The sequence below is a fragment of the Psittacula echo genome (genome assembly GCF_963264785.1).
Source record: "Psittacula echo genome assembly, chromosome: 11".
NCBI lineage: Eukaryota > Metazoa > Chordata > Aves > Psittaciformes > Psittacidae > Psittacula > Psittacula echo.
This window is the reverse complement of record NC_137746.1, coordinates 8,938,317-8,952,565: the sequence shown is the minus strand read 5'-3', so window position 1 is coordinate 8,952,565 and position 14,249 is coordinate 8,938,317. Positions and strand designations below refer to the sequence as shown.

The 14,249-nt window shown below is 46.0% G+C and overlaps 1 protein-coding gene across 1 annotated transcript; it reads left to right on the top strand.

The window, feature by feature from the left end:
- Nucleotides 1-2,031: 2,031 nt before the first annotated feature.
- Nucleotides 2,032-5,979, top strand: LOC308226104 (serine protease inhibitor Kazal-type 6-like; the record flags this gene model as incomplete). The annotated part of the gene is made up of 4 exons (XM_080627511.1): nucleotides 2,032-2,089; nucleotides 4,187-4,212; nucleotides 5,047-5,159; nucleotides 5,934-5,979. 4 exons carry the CDS (start codon nucleotides 2,032-2,034, stop codon nucleotides 5,977-5,979), a joined length of 243 nt encoding a protein of 80 aa, XP_080483637.1.
- Between the last annotated feature and the right edge of the window lie 8,270 nt (nucleotides 5,980-14,249).

Genomic DNA, 14,249 nt, shown 5'->3' with positions numbered 1-14,249 from the left:
CAAAAATAGTTAAGAAACAATCTAAGTATCTAAGGGATGTGAACACAGAAATTTCAAGACATCTCTTATCATTTCTTGCTGGCCATGAGGTTTATAAAGTGGTCATAGACTAGTGGAGTTCTGGCTAGAGCAAGATACTTTCTTCAACAGCAAGACCCTATGATGAACCTCCTCTTCAGCGGTAGCTTTTGCCTGAGGAAGACAGATACTGGCTGAGAAGCTCAGAAGACTTTGGAAAAGCCCAAACAAGAGCTGCTCATCTACTGGACAGGGAGGGCAAATGGGCAAGTACTGGGTATGTGGCTGTATCCAAGATGCTTTGAGAGTCTCTAAGCAAGAACTCTTTGGAAGATGGAAAGGTTGTATCACATAATACTTGCCCAGCACAGTAAGTGCTTGGCTTGACACCAGCAAGACTATGCCCAGCTACACCCCTTGGTCTGCCAAAAAAGGTACATATGCCCTTGTCCATCCCTGATTTTCACATGAGTCAGAGGAACAGAAAGATGCCCTTACCCATGCCAGCAAGTAGCCTGTTTCAAGTGCTGTGAAGAAGTGGAAAGGAGTAATAACAATAATTACCTGGTTGGTAATTCAGTCTCTTCCTTTCCTTAGCATGGAAGGGATTGGTCCCTGTGGTACGTATGCTGAGGCTTTAGCTACTCGGTTACACTGCAGCAACCGAAACATTTGGGTAGATAAAGGACTGAGGTACTAAGGCTGTGGTCGTGAGCAGTGACGTATGAAACGAGAAAAGGCAAACAAGTAATGCTGCGAGCAGCAGAACTGAGCATGGTTTTGAACGGCGCTGCGGCTGACTGCCTTGATAACTAAATTATACGAGAGGCTGGGTCGTGAGCTCACCCTTAATAGACATCTGAGAATTCACCTGTCAGTCACGGTTTCCCTGCTGTGTGGGTTTTAAGATGTCTAGCAAGCTGCAAAGTGTAATGCTTCCCCAGGTGCAGACATTCATAACATTGCTCTCACGCAGAATCTCTCTCCTTTGCTGGCTGAGGATGTTACTACCATCTTTCCTCTGTTGCTAGAAAAATGTCTTAGCGTGCATTTTTTATTTATTTTCTTTTTTACTTCTATGGTTGGAATTAGTTGCAGATTCAAAATTCACTGGGGAAACGAATAACCAGACATATCTATACTCATTGCTCTCCTAAGCCTTGTCTCCTTAGGTAAATATATTAAAATTTAAAGCTTATTCTGATCTGGACAGATATTTTGCAAATAGTTGAGCTGAATACAAATCGTCAAGCAGACTCAGCTGGAAATAGATCTCCAGTCTCCCAACTGCCCATCAAATTCCCTGCATTGCCACTTGCTGTGGGAGCGGAGCCCTAACATACTTTTGTGAATGCAAAAAGCTGGAAAATACTGACAGATAGAGTTTAAATAGTTTAGGGGGGAGAGTCAGCAGTCCTATCTGGGACTGTGCACACAGCTATGAGAGCATGTCACACTGGAGCGCTTCTCCACCCCAACCCAACAAATTTAGATCCATCCTCAAAAATAGCCATGGAACAACGTATAATTGGTTTCACAGACAACACATTCTCATGGTGTGATTTATTTCGTAACGTCTAGTGAGTGTCATCACGCCGCGCTCAAAGCCTTAGAGCTGGCATTCAGTGAGGGCCCGGAGAATGAAAATTACCAGCTTCCCAGATGAATCACTGCTTTGAAAATTCACCCTTGTGAGAATCCTGTGACTGTTTAGATAAAAAAAAAAAAAAGAAAAGATATTACGAGCCCATCTATCACTCATATAATTATCCCTTTCTAGGTTTGATGTGGACAGGGCAGCATTCCTAAAGCACCATAAACAAGGCCAGGACCAATAATGGCTTTAGAAATGAAGTGGAGAAGTTCTCACAATTAAGGTGGAGAACAAGGACAGCTACGGATGGGTGCATAAATACACAGAAAGGTAGGTCTGTGTGTGCACTGTGGCCTCCAGTGCTGAGACGACACCTCCTGCACACATCGCTTGGCTTGGACTAAAGAGCTACCTGTAGCATGAAGGCAACAGGTGCCTTAGTGCTTCTCAGCCTGCTGCTGCTTTCTTTCTTCTCGGGTAAGTGATGTTTTCCCTAGCCTAGAAAAGAAAAACAGATCCCAAAACTTTCCTGACAACAGCAAATTCGAGAGAGCCTTGATCGCCGGATGACAGGCTTGAAGATAAAGCTGAGCAAGTAGAAAATATCTGTGGGACTTGCTCACTCGTATGACATATTTCCGCTCCTCGTGTGCCTCCGCAGTGAATAACGCAGTGGAGGTGTCACTGGGAGACACAGCGAGCAAATCCTAAGCTGCTCTTTCAACAAATGTACTGAAGCAGAGTGTAATGATGAGGTTTTTTGGTGCAAATGTTCACTGGAGAGTTTTGCTGAACCAGTTAGAGAAGAAACTCACTCACCTCAGGGTCATCAGATCTTGTTTTGATCCTAAGTGTCTTGGTACTGGTGTTTTCCTTGGAGATGTGGAAACGTAATTAGATGAAAGTTTCAGCTTCCATTTATGTGGCAGAGAAAAGCTTTAAAATTAAATTCAAATGTCCTCAAGGAGCCAGAGCAAAGAGGGCAAATTAAAAGGAGCCAGCATTTATTTATCTGGAGATTTACACATCTCTCTGATGATCTGGGGAAGCTGAGTGATGGTTTTTGAACATATAGGTCATGTCAGTGTTATCAATTGCTTATGTTCAGCTGACCCAGCTCTGCAAGGTTTGTGGTGACAGTTATTGAAGAACGTGCAGAACAAGAATTATTCCTACTTGTTTTTCTGTGAATAATTTGAATAAAGAATTCACTTGAGAAAATGGCAAGCTGTGCATGGAGAAAAGAGATGAATTACTTTGTACACATTATTCATTATGAAATATTCATCTGTCTCTAATTGAGTTTTAATTGGGTCTGGGTTCTGTCAGAGTGCTGAAGCTTCCTTCCAAGGCCAGGCAGAATAGCAGCAAATTCTGTGATCTCCTATAAAATAAACAGATGTCAAGAGACATCATCACAAAGTCTTCTGTAGCCACATGTAATATTTATAAACACTATCTAATGAGCTATTTTGTAAATAATATGCAGATAGCCATAACAGTGACTTTAAAATTAAGCCAGCCCAGCCTAACCTGGGGACATGATAAATACACCAGTGCCAGGGATAAAACATCAAAGAGCAATGCAACCAGCAGAAGTCAGGTGGGTTGATGGGTGATGATGTTCTAGCCGACTGGGTTGGGTGGGATTTCCAGTCTGTGGGAGCTCAAGTATAGGACAACTTCCTCCCACCTCCTGCCCAGAGCACTATCACAGTGGGCAGTGACCTCGCTACTGAATCTCTATTCCTGTGTGAGATGCTGGCTATTTGTTCCCCAGTGTTGTGACCCAAATTCTGCAAATCTGCATTCAACCCACCCTTGAGCATCAGGGTCCCCCTTAGAGACATGGCAGGGTTGCTCAGTCTCACAAGGACTCAACATATGCATCTGGCTGCAGTCTTTGCAGTGCAGAAATATACAGAGGATGAACTGATTGGCTTCAAGCCCAGAGTCTTACAGTGTATATTTTTGCACTCTTACTGACCAGCAGTCCCTGTTCTGCTCTGTATTACCCCATGACATCTCTTTGTATCTTGCCCAGGATGAACTTGTTTCTGGGAGAGTCTGTGGGTCGTGCCGTGCTGAGGATGGCCGTAAAGCTGAGCATGGGGAGGGGTCTCCTTCTTCTGCACAGTACCCTCTCATTACCAGTACCAGCCATTTTCATTGTTCAGAGGTGCAGGAGCTTAAAAGCCTTAAAAGTCAATATAGCTTTAAAATCTCTGTTGAGTGCGGCTCCAGATCCGATATGGCAGCTCACTTTCCCGGGAGTGGCTGCCTTCCAGGAGATTGGGTTATGTGTCTGAGGTGCAGTTAGCAGCTGAATGACAGATTACATGGTATTTTAGTAACATTTTTCAAAAAAGCAAAATACTGAAAAGCAATTCAGATAATGCATTTCCTGCCCCCTCCTCCGCTGCACGAAATGACAGAGTAGGAAAAACCTGGTGTGTGTTTCACTGTTTGCATAAAGGGTTTGTGGCTTTAGTTCAGCCTCCATTAGAAAATAATGCTGAAATGGAAAATCTCTGTTTGTGTTTCTCTTTTTCTTTTTTTTTTTTCTTATTCCAGATGTTGCAGGTCAAGACATTGAAGAGGTTAGCGCAGTTCTCTGCTTACTGAATCTGCACTGTCTGGAGGAATGGGTTTGTAAGATCTTGGTGTATGGTAAAGAGGTTTTAATGTCTGCTGGGAGCAGGTGGGTGCTTCCAAGAAGCTCCAACAGTTTGGGGAGTTCACCATTGTACCAAAGATGTTATGTGTGGCCACATTAGCAAGTAGATGAAGGAAATAGATGGTTGGTTTAGCAAATGCTTCTCATGATTAGGTCTAGCATGCTTGCACAGAGCTGTGTTTATACACAGCACCACTTTTGTCTGCTTTGCTCCACTGTCCAATCTTCTCATGAAACAAATGGACTATTGAGGGTGTTCTACCCCTCCAAACAAGGTCCGGAGACAAAGTACCTGTACATTTCATGGACACCAGTTTTGATTCCAAATAGACTATGGTTTTATTCTCCTTTCACTGGGAAGGCAGAAAGCTCAGCAAGCACCACGCTGAGTGCATGGTTTCGCAAGGTGCATGAAGCTGTGCAGCATTGAGCTAACCTGGTGCCAAATGCCTGAAAGAGCATCCGTGCTGACTCTTCTCCTACATGCCTAGGCTAATCCACTCCTGTCTTCAGCAGATCAAGATTTCTCTCAGGTGACTGTAGTTTCCCTCCTCAAATATGGGGCAAAAGTTCCCCTGAAACACTGCTTCTGCTCATTTCTGACAGGGCTTTTTCCTTCAGTAAAGAGGTAGTGTCATCACTGACGCTTCAGTCCTTTTGGCAGAAAAGGCATTGTGTTAGTGACCTTTATCCAATTTGGAAAATGAAAGAAAGACTATGCGAGTCCTGAAAGGGTGCTTTGTTATTCCTTTTGCAGATTTGTAGAGAGTTTGTAAATAGAAGCGTGTATTGCACAAGGGAGTCCAACCCTCACTGCGGCACGGATGGCATCACATACGGAAACAAGTGTGCCTTCTGCAAGGCAGTGCTGTAAGTGAAAGTAGAGGGGATTGAAATAACAGAGAATTAGCTCCTTTCACGTATGTGATGATATTCTTTATGGAGAGAATGCCCTGCATCCAGGCTGCTCCTCTTGTAGGGACCAGCCCCTGCATCATGCCAAGTGGAATATTTCCTCCTTGGAATGAAGCTGTGTGAATGCAAGTTAATTTAAATTCATTTCTAGGTTTTGCACACTGCTGGTTGCCATGCTGAGAGGCAGCACGGGGCCTGGGAGGCAACTGCATCCTGCCTGTACCTTCTGCACACACTAATTTGATGCACATTTCCCACTATATGCCACAGGCTGCAACTCTCACTGCCCACTCTTCTGGATACTGAGAAGTGTTGGGAGGAATGCGGGAGCTGAGCTGTGCCAAATTACTCCGGAAAAGTCTGAATGGACTTTGTGGAACAAGACACAAAATCTCAGCGGAGGAACCCGAGTTTCTCCTTTTGCTGAGCTCTGTCACCTTTTAAAGAAGATGCAATTGGAGCCATGTGCTTGGACTGAATGTGCTTGAAAAATATTGAGTTTTCCTTAGGAGTCCTTAACTTTTGGTGCACACTCAGGGCTGCCTTATCCTAGGGGAAATCTGAAAGGAGTAAAGAGAGGAGAAAATGGCTTAATATTGCCTGTGAAGCACCAGGGTACACTTGCATGAGTCAGGCAAATGGTCCTGTTTGGAGGGATGAGCTCCTTGTCCCACACTGCTGCATCTGTCCTACACTGCTTTGTCTAAGACTGTCTTGCTCCTTTTACAGGAGAAGTGGAGGGAAAATAAGATTGAAGCACCTGGGGAAATGCTGAGTCCCCACTGTCACCCAGCAGCAAGAGTTGAACCCCATCAGCAACAGCCACAGACGCCTGTTCATGGGCAGGAGAGCAGCTTGCCCTCATCTCCACCATCTCTGCTCAATAAAATAAAGCTCAGCACGATTCTTTGGCTGGATTCCTTTTTCTGCAATTCCCAGGAAAGTGCTCTGATAGAGCCATGCTGGAGCCTAATGCGTGGCTTTGCTATACCATGGTATTACATCACCCTCCTCCCGGGAAGCAAGGCGCTCCCTGTGCCGAAGCGGCGATTCCCACGGCTCCCATGGGCTGTGTCCTCCTGTCCACAGCAGTTCTTCTGTCCCATCCTGCCTGGCAAATTGGTACACGCTTGCTGGGCAGCCAAGCAGTGCAATCACCTCATGGGTTCCTGCCCAGCTCTCCCCATCCCGGTGGGTGGGTGACAGCGGGCGCCTTTCTTCTTTACCCAGCCTCCATAGACATGTTCTTTCCTCTCTCAGAGGTTATTGTGGGAGGGTGACAGGAGAGCTGGTAAACAGCGTGACTGCATATGCCTCATCTCCTTTGGAAACCAGAGACAAGCAAGCTGAGACTAGGGAATATTGCTCCATTTAAGCCTGCAACAAGAAGATGGCAGGTGGAGGCTGGTTTTAGGCAGAAGCTGCAAGGCTTTTCTTTCCAAATCGGTCTCTTTCTTCTTCCTTCTAAGAGAATGCTTTGTCTTGGAAGCTGAACTCACCAGCGTTAATTTCCTGCAGCCACTGGCTTCTCATGCTAATAAAATTGTATTTAGAAGAGCATTAGATTGCATAAAGTGTCAATAATTATAAAACCCCAAATATATTCCCTGGAGAAGAGCTGTGGGCTTCCTTCCCCACCTCTAGGATAAACTCCCCCTGTATCATACACAGACCCTGATTCTCCAGACACCAGTATTTGTATTTATTTACAGTTTTTAATGCACGTAGGCTTTATTCTTTTCTTTACATTTTACACTGCTGCCCTCTCTCTTTCTGGTGCTGGCTGGAAATTCCTCCTTTGTGCAAACATGAGAAAATGAATTCTATAGTCTCTCCCCATTCACTGAGCAAACTTTACACAGGGAAATAGTTGTGGCATCCCCTTGTTAAAACATTGGCAGCAGATCAATGGGACACCAGCTCCTTCATGTTAAACACTTAACTTTCAAAGGGAGCTTTAGATTTTATCATGAGCCTCAGGGGTCAACATGTTTTGCAAGCACCTAAATGCTGAGCATCTAAACCTCTGGACCTTGTTTGGACAGAGCTGGAGTGTTTGCCTATCATGCCACAATCCAGGCTTTGAAATCAATTGGTGCGCAATGCCTAAAAAGAGAGGTCTTAGCAATGCTCTCAGCACACCTAATGCTGGCTTGTCTTCTGATAATTCACATTTGTGATGCCAATTCTGGCAAATCCTTTGTCATTTGGTAACTTTACAGGCAGGATGCAGGAGGCAGCAGTTAAACCATGCAGGCAAAATTCCACGATGGCTGGTTTGGAGCTTCTTTTGGACCAGCTGTCTTTGATCCTCATGTTTTTCCCATCCCAGCCTACTGGATTCTTGCAAAACCTTCCATGTTTTCTTGGAAGCAAACATACCTTCTCTGTATCGCAGCTGGTACAGCCAGGGGAAGTACACCTGTTTGGTTTCACATTCAGATGTTACAGTGGTAAATTCAACAGCAAGACATCCAGAACATGGACAAGATTGAGGGAAGCAACAGCATCTCCTGCACAAGGACAAACGGTCATGAAGGACATGTTGGGAAAGTGGGAGGGCCTTCCTCTTCCTGCTTGGAGCAGGATGACCTCCGCGTGTCCTCTCCTTACTGACTTATCCTAAGGTGATCCTACTATGTTGCATAGCTCTGGATCAGCACCATATTCAGTGTACAAGAGCAAACCCACACCGTTTTTAAGATGGAAAGTGACATTTTAATGAGTGAGGGGGCATGGAACATCCTTACGACTGAGATGACCCTCAGTGGCTCACAGCATATTCCTGTATCTAATCCATTTTAGTCTGGAGGAAGCTGAGATAACAAGGACAGATCACAAGAGAACACAAACTCCAGGAGTTCACTACTTGACAACCATCCTGTATTTTTCTTTTCAGATCAAATAGCAAATACTGTACCTCTACAGACCCAACTGCTATCTCCTGCATCAGCGCCAGGGAAGCGGAGAATGGGAGTAGTCTGCTTTGAGGAAATTAATTCCTCCAGTTGGGAAAACTTCCCATGCTTCCTCCTTAGGAGAGGCCAAGAAGTTTCCTTCCTTCATCTTTTAAATTGTGTTGCGTTTTGTTGGGGGTTTTTGACAGCTTTGAAAAGTGAGTGAAAGATAATTGGAAAACTGGGTAACACGAGCATCATCACAGCTTGTTCTCTGCCTGGGGAGGAAGGGGCAGAGGCTGGGGTGGGACCTGCCCCAGCATCTCAGCCACCGCCCCTTGCAGCAGAATGAGGGCCCTGCACTCCCTGCGGCTCGCTCATTCCCCCTTGGAAGCTAAAATAATGGAAAAATTCAATTTGTGCATGGTTGCTCCTACTGAAAGAAGCCATTGCTCACAGCTGAGCACCCTCCTGTGACCAGGCTATGCACATGGCAGAAGGGGAAGGATGTATTGCCATCTCACAGCTTCGCTCTGCTGGTGATGCAGCTGATAGATTACTGTGTCCAGGCTCTTGGCCCATTTAACTTACGTGCTCCACTACTTCCTCCTCCTCCCCCAGCACAGGCACGTGTCACTGTCGCAACTCAGTTGAGTCCTTTGTCCTACTTTTTTCCCTTGACATTCACAGTGTTTGACAAGGCTTTTCTAGCTGCCATGGGATGATCCTAGGGTGGTGGTGCTAAATGCAGGGTTCCCACAGCCCTGCTGAAGAGGAAGCTCTGGACTTGGTTATCATTTCGCTTCACCCCATTTTCCCTAAGAGAAGGCAGGCTAGATAAGGTTGGGAAGCACTTTGGTACAACCTCCTGCTCATGCAGGGTCAGTTCTGAGGTCCCATCACCATGAGCACAGGGCTTTATCCAGTCTAGAATTGAAAACCTCCCAGGGTGGCGCATGCACCATCTTCTTGGGTTACCTGTCCCAGGGTTTCACTGTCATCATGGTAAAGAAATTTTTCCTTGTATCTGGTTTCAATCTCTGTCCTTTCAATGTCTCATCTCCTCCATGAGAGCCTAGATCTGTGTGCTCTCTAATCTGCTTGTTAACTGGCAGGCTCCTTCTATGTCTCTCTGCAACCTTCTTCTCACCAGGCTGAACGAGCCCACCTCCCCCTGCCTCTTCTTGCAGAGCTCCAGTCCCCAACTCTTTTGGTGGCTTTTCACTGAACTTAGTCCAGTTTTTCATTGCCTTTCTCGTACCAGGATAGGGCCCAAAACTGAGTACAGGAGGGAAGGCTGAGCTAGGGCGACATGTAGAAGGATTGCTCAGAGAGTAACTGAGAGAACTGCAGGAGTATTGCAAGGGACTGAAAAGATGTAGATGGTGACAGCTTCAGGCAGCAGCAGGACAGTGTCAGGTGTATTGGGTCCTTTAAGGATTAGGGAGCAGCTGAGCCTGCTCTGGGGTGAAATGGCTCCCAGATGCTGGGAATCTGCCAACAGTTCCCCCACCCCATTGCTGCTGAAGGGCTTAAGTAGGAGCCCAGGAGAAGTATTTGGCTGTTTGGCTGACTCTGAAGCACAGAAGGTGAGGGGTCTGCTTGTGCTTGTGAGAGTTTTGGTGTTTGGTGCTTTTTGGGGGGGTGGTGAGGGTTTTTTGCTTTGTTTAGTTGGGTTTTGTGTGTGGATTGTTTTGGGTGTGTTTTGTTGGTGGTTCCTTTCCCCATGCCCCCTGCTGAAATTAGCAGTGTGTTTTAGGAACTCCTCATAGGAGTAGCTGCAGTAATTGTGGCTGATGATGGTGTCTTATAAACCTGCTCTAAAAACGCTGCAGAAGGCTTATAAAAGCACATGGAAGGCAAGAGTTACCACAATACATAAAGGGAAAATGAGGGGAAGCATAATAAATATCCCTATAGAAACGCAGGTGCCATGTAAAGAGTTGTTTGTTTTAAAACTTTGCCATTCATTGTGCATGAGGGATAAGAGCTTCAATAAGGTCAGCAGAGACTGTATAAGAGTAGGGCTTTGGAAGAGCCTCAATCAGAACTTAAAAGATAAGGTTAAAACTGAGCTTTTGCTGGGCCGGGAGGGATGCTCTGACCAACCTGAGGCTGGTCCCAAGCAATGGCTGCAGTGCTTGTGGTAGGGTTGGACCTAGTACCCAGCTTGTGGAGCAAGGGCTGCGGGGAGCAGTGGTGTTGTGTAATACAGCGTTCATCTTTCTGAGCTAAAATTGCTCAATAAACTAGGAGTGAACAGCAGCCTTGGTAAGGTGGCAAGGGCTGGCTGTGACACTTCTGGCCTTCTTCCCAAAGAATGCTGTGCTTTTGGGAGGGCGGTTTTGTGGAGTCACCGGTGATAAAGCCATCAGCTGCCCGGGCCCCGCCCTGTGACCCGTTCTCCTCTCATCCCCCGATCCTAGACGAACCCTTAACGCTTATTCACAATTGCTGTGGCCGCCGAACGCTCCCGCCTGCCCGATGACGATGATGCAGGCGCTGGGCGGGGCCGCGGGAGGTCACGTCATCCCTGGGGCGGGGGTACCGCCCGGAGCTGCAGCTGGTTCCCGGGCGCCGGGCTCCCTCTTGCGGCCGCTCCGGCGGCGGAGGGTGCTCGGGTGCCGGGGAGGGGCCCGAAGTCCCTTGTGCCAGCCCTCGGGAGCAGGTCAGGTCCTCTGGATGAGCAAACCGCCTTCCTGTGGTCCCAGCCTCTGCGGGGACATCACCCGGCCACAGAGCATCTTCTACCTGTTGGAATTTAGGTTGAGGTGCCCATAGCAGGGCTAGGCACAAATAGTGACTGTTACTCACTCGCACAGACTCAGAAGTTCCTTGTATTGCAGCACCCATCCACTTTTCAGGTTGGATGTCTGCATTAGCCTGTTTTTGCTGAGCACAACAGCTGTTCTTGCAGTGAGTTACACCAAGAGATCCACACAGGGAGGCACTGGCACTCTGAGCTTCCTTGTAAACTGCTTCTGTCTGTTCCCTGTGCCTTAGCCTTCCCTCCTGGCAGTTGTTCTCCCCATCTCCTGTGGCTGCTGTTGGTCTGGGTGCTCTGAATGAGTTTCCTGTGGTCCTGCATGGCCCATTACCTCTCATGAAAGAGCTCAGGGTACAGTCCTAGCGTGTCGCTTTGATATAATAGATAAAAGGTGTCTCTAATCAACGACTTCTTTAGCCTGAGATTGTTCGACTTCCTGTCTTCCCCAGGGGATTGCTCACCTCCCCTGCAGACACCAGAAGAAGTCTGAGGGCAGGGAAATGCAACTGAGATGAGCTGGGCTTTGTACCTCCAGGATTTGGGAAGAGCTTTTCAGCTATGCTGTAGCTGGATGCAAATATTGAGATTTAGCATCAGCTGAGGCTTGGACTCAAGCTCTTCCCCTTTGTTAATGCTGTGACAAAGGAGAAAGCCATTGCTCACCCCTGTGTTCGAGCAGCTATGGCATGCCATGGCACAGCCATAAAATTAGTGCAAGCACCCTTTACCCTGAGAGGGTCTCAGAGGACCTTTTGCTCCTGAGGGTGCTTTCTTGTTTGCTGTTGTGTCTTGGTGGCCTGTCCAGATCCTAATAATCCTCTGGAATGGTCCAGGCTTCAGCGTTATCTCTCTAAGGGTTAGCAGGAAAAGGCTGCTGCTCCTGTGAGCAGATCAGGGAGATGGGAGAGAGTGCAGTACCTGCAGTGGACACTGGATGCTGCCACAGACCGGGTGGTTTTAGCGGCAGTACCGTGTCTGTTCAGCGCAGTTCAGCTTTGACCGCTTCTGGCAGCGGGCCGCGATTCTTGCTGTGGGCTTTTCTGTAAAGCCTCAGCTTCTGGAGTGTAATGATTAGGTGACACCTAAACTTCTACCTTCCTGAATGTACATATATATATATATATAGCTACTCTAAGCATTATTTATGCTTATTTATGAGGTGAGGTAAGGTCACTCTGCTATCTCCCACCTCTGTAAAGCTGGTGCAATCCAGCAGTTCCACATTAATTGTCTGGCAGAAGCTTTAGCTCAAAAGATCCTGGCTGGTTTCCTTCCCAGCCTTCTGCTATAGTGCTTGTCCCATGCCTGGCCCAAGGTTTCTGCTCAACCCCCTGGAAAGGCAAGGCAGTGGGCAGGTATGAAGTTCAACTGATTCTTGTGGAAGATGGACCAGTAGTGGAAACACTGCCCACAAGTCTCCATTTGCCCTCTCACTGCCTAAATAGGCTGATGACTTAGTAATGTTGCTGGTCTCTGGCTTGATTCAAGTTTCTTTGACAGTAATACTGCAGCTCTTCTTCTTTCATAGTTTCTGGAATTGTGCCCTGTACTTGACTGAGTCATGCTCTGTAGATCTGTAATTATCTCTGTTTCCTGCAAATCCATTAAGGGATTTGATGCATGAATCTCACAAGATCGACTGCTCATTTTGATGTTTTCATCTTGTCAGCTGCCCATACCCTCTGCCTGCAGTGTGCAGGGTTAACTGCAGAGTGAGCAGGGATACAGACAAGCATTTCTACCAGACTGTCTCCCCCTAACTTGCTCTTATCTCTGACCCTCAGTTGTGCAGTCAGGCTTCCAGCACCCAGTTGAGGCTTCAGGATCAGCATCAAGCTGTGGGATTCTCAGTGTACATTCTTCAACACATCTTCCCATGCATCGGAGAGTAATGAATGGCTCTGCATCAGTGACGTGAGTTTAACTGGACAACTGTTTTATAGCATCTCTAAGTTGAAAACCAGGCAAACTGTTGCGTAACTTATCCAGGGATTGCTGTAATGAGTGAGTGACAAGCCGTGAATTCAGTGTTGTCAGTGACAATAGTGCCATCTCAATGCTGCGTGCGTGTACTTCAGTTCCATATAACCAGTTATTACATAGTTTTCTAGTTGCATAACTAAGTCTACCTAAATTTACTCAGTTTTGGTCTATCTAAAGTAAATATCTTTTTAGGGGGGTGTTTGGTATTTTTCAGTAAACCAACAAAACCAATCATTTCAGAAGAACAAAATCACTTTAAGTTACTTAAATTCTTAAGATTTAGGACTACTTGAAAGTAGAAATACACATATACAATGCAATATTTTGATTCTAATTAGAAGACTCAATTTTCAATTACTTGCCTACATTTTTCCAGCTGCAGCTACTCACTAGATACAAATCAACCCAGTTTAATAGCTTCTGAATATGTTTATCTCAACTAATTTCCTATTGATGGGAATATTGCTCAGATGTAATTACAAAGCCACATGCATCTGGAGCTCTGAATTTCCTTCTTTCCAAGTGTCAGACACAAGTTACTTGTTTGTTTTAAGTTGTTATTATCGTTTTACCAAAGGCTTTACAACAATGTACCTGTTTAGTCACATCTGTAAGGGACTAATCAGATTTAAAAAGACCCACATCACTTTATCATTTTTATCTCTGAGGCAGTTTAATACACTTAACTTTTCCAAAAACATGCTCATTTTGGTCCTTATTCAATGAATATCCATCATCAGGACAGCAGAGGGACCCAAAAGTGCATCAGTTGCACTTCAAGCATGTGTTTCAAACTCTGCTCATGCTCACCTACAAAACTGGTGCAGCAGTTTTCACTACTCACAGATGTTACATACCCATGTATGTCACGAAACATGGACTGAATCTAGAAAGCGGGATAAGGAATTGGTAAGCTTTGCTAAATACAGTTCTAGAGCCATCTCAGCTTGCTCTAGGAAGTCAGAATCTTCTGGGGTGTTGCAAGGGAATGAGGGGACATGGCTCAGCATCAGTGACTATGGATCTGCTCCAGATCACCCAGTCTCAGGCACACAGCCAACCCTGGCCCATGGTATGGTGAAAATGACAAGAGCTGCTCTTTTCTGATATATAAACACCTTGGGGGAAAATGGTGGGTGTGCAATTTCAACTAGACATTTGAAAGAAAACACAAAACACAATTTTCAATCAAGTGTTAGTGATACATTTCTATTTGCTGTGCCCATAACCCCATCCATAGCACCAAGAGCTTTATGCAATTTGAGAACAAGCTCCGTTTGACTTGTACCCACTGTTCTCAATAGAAATGAATTGGTGGGAAAACTGCTTGCTAGGAGAGACAAAGAAATTAATGGCATGGCATTGTATGTGCCTGTGCAGCAAGGAAACATGCCAAGC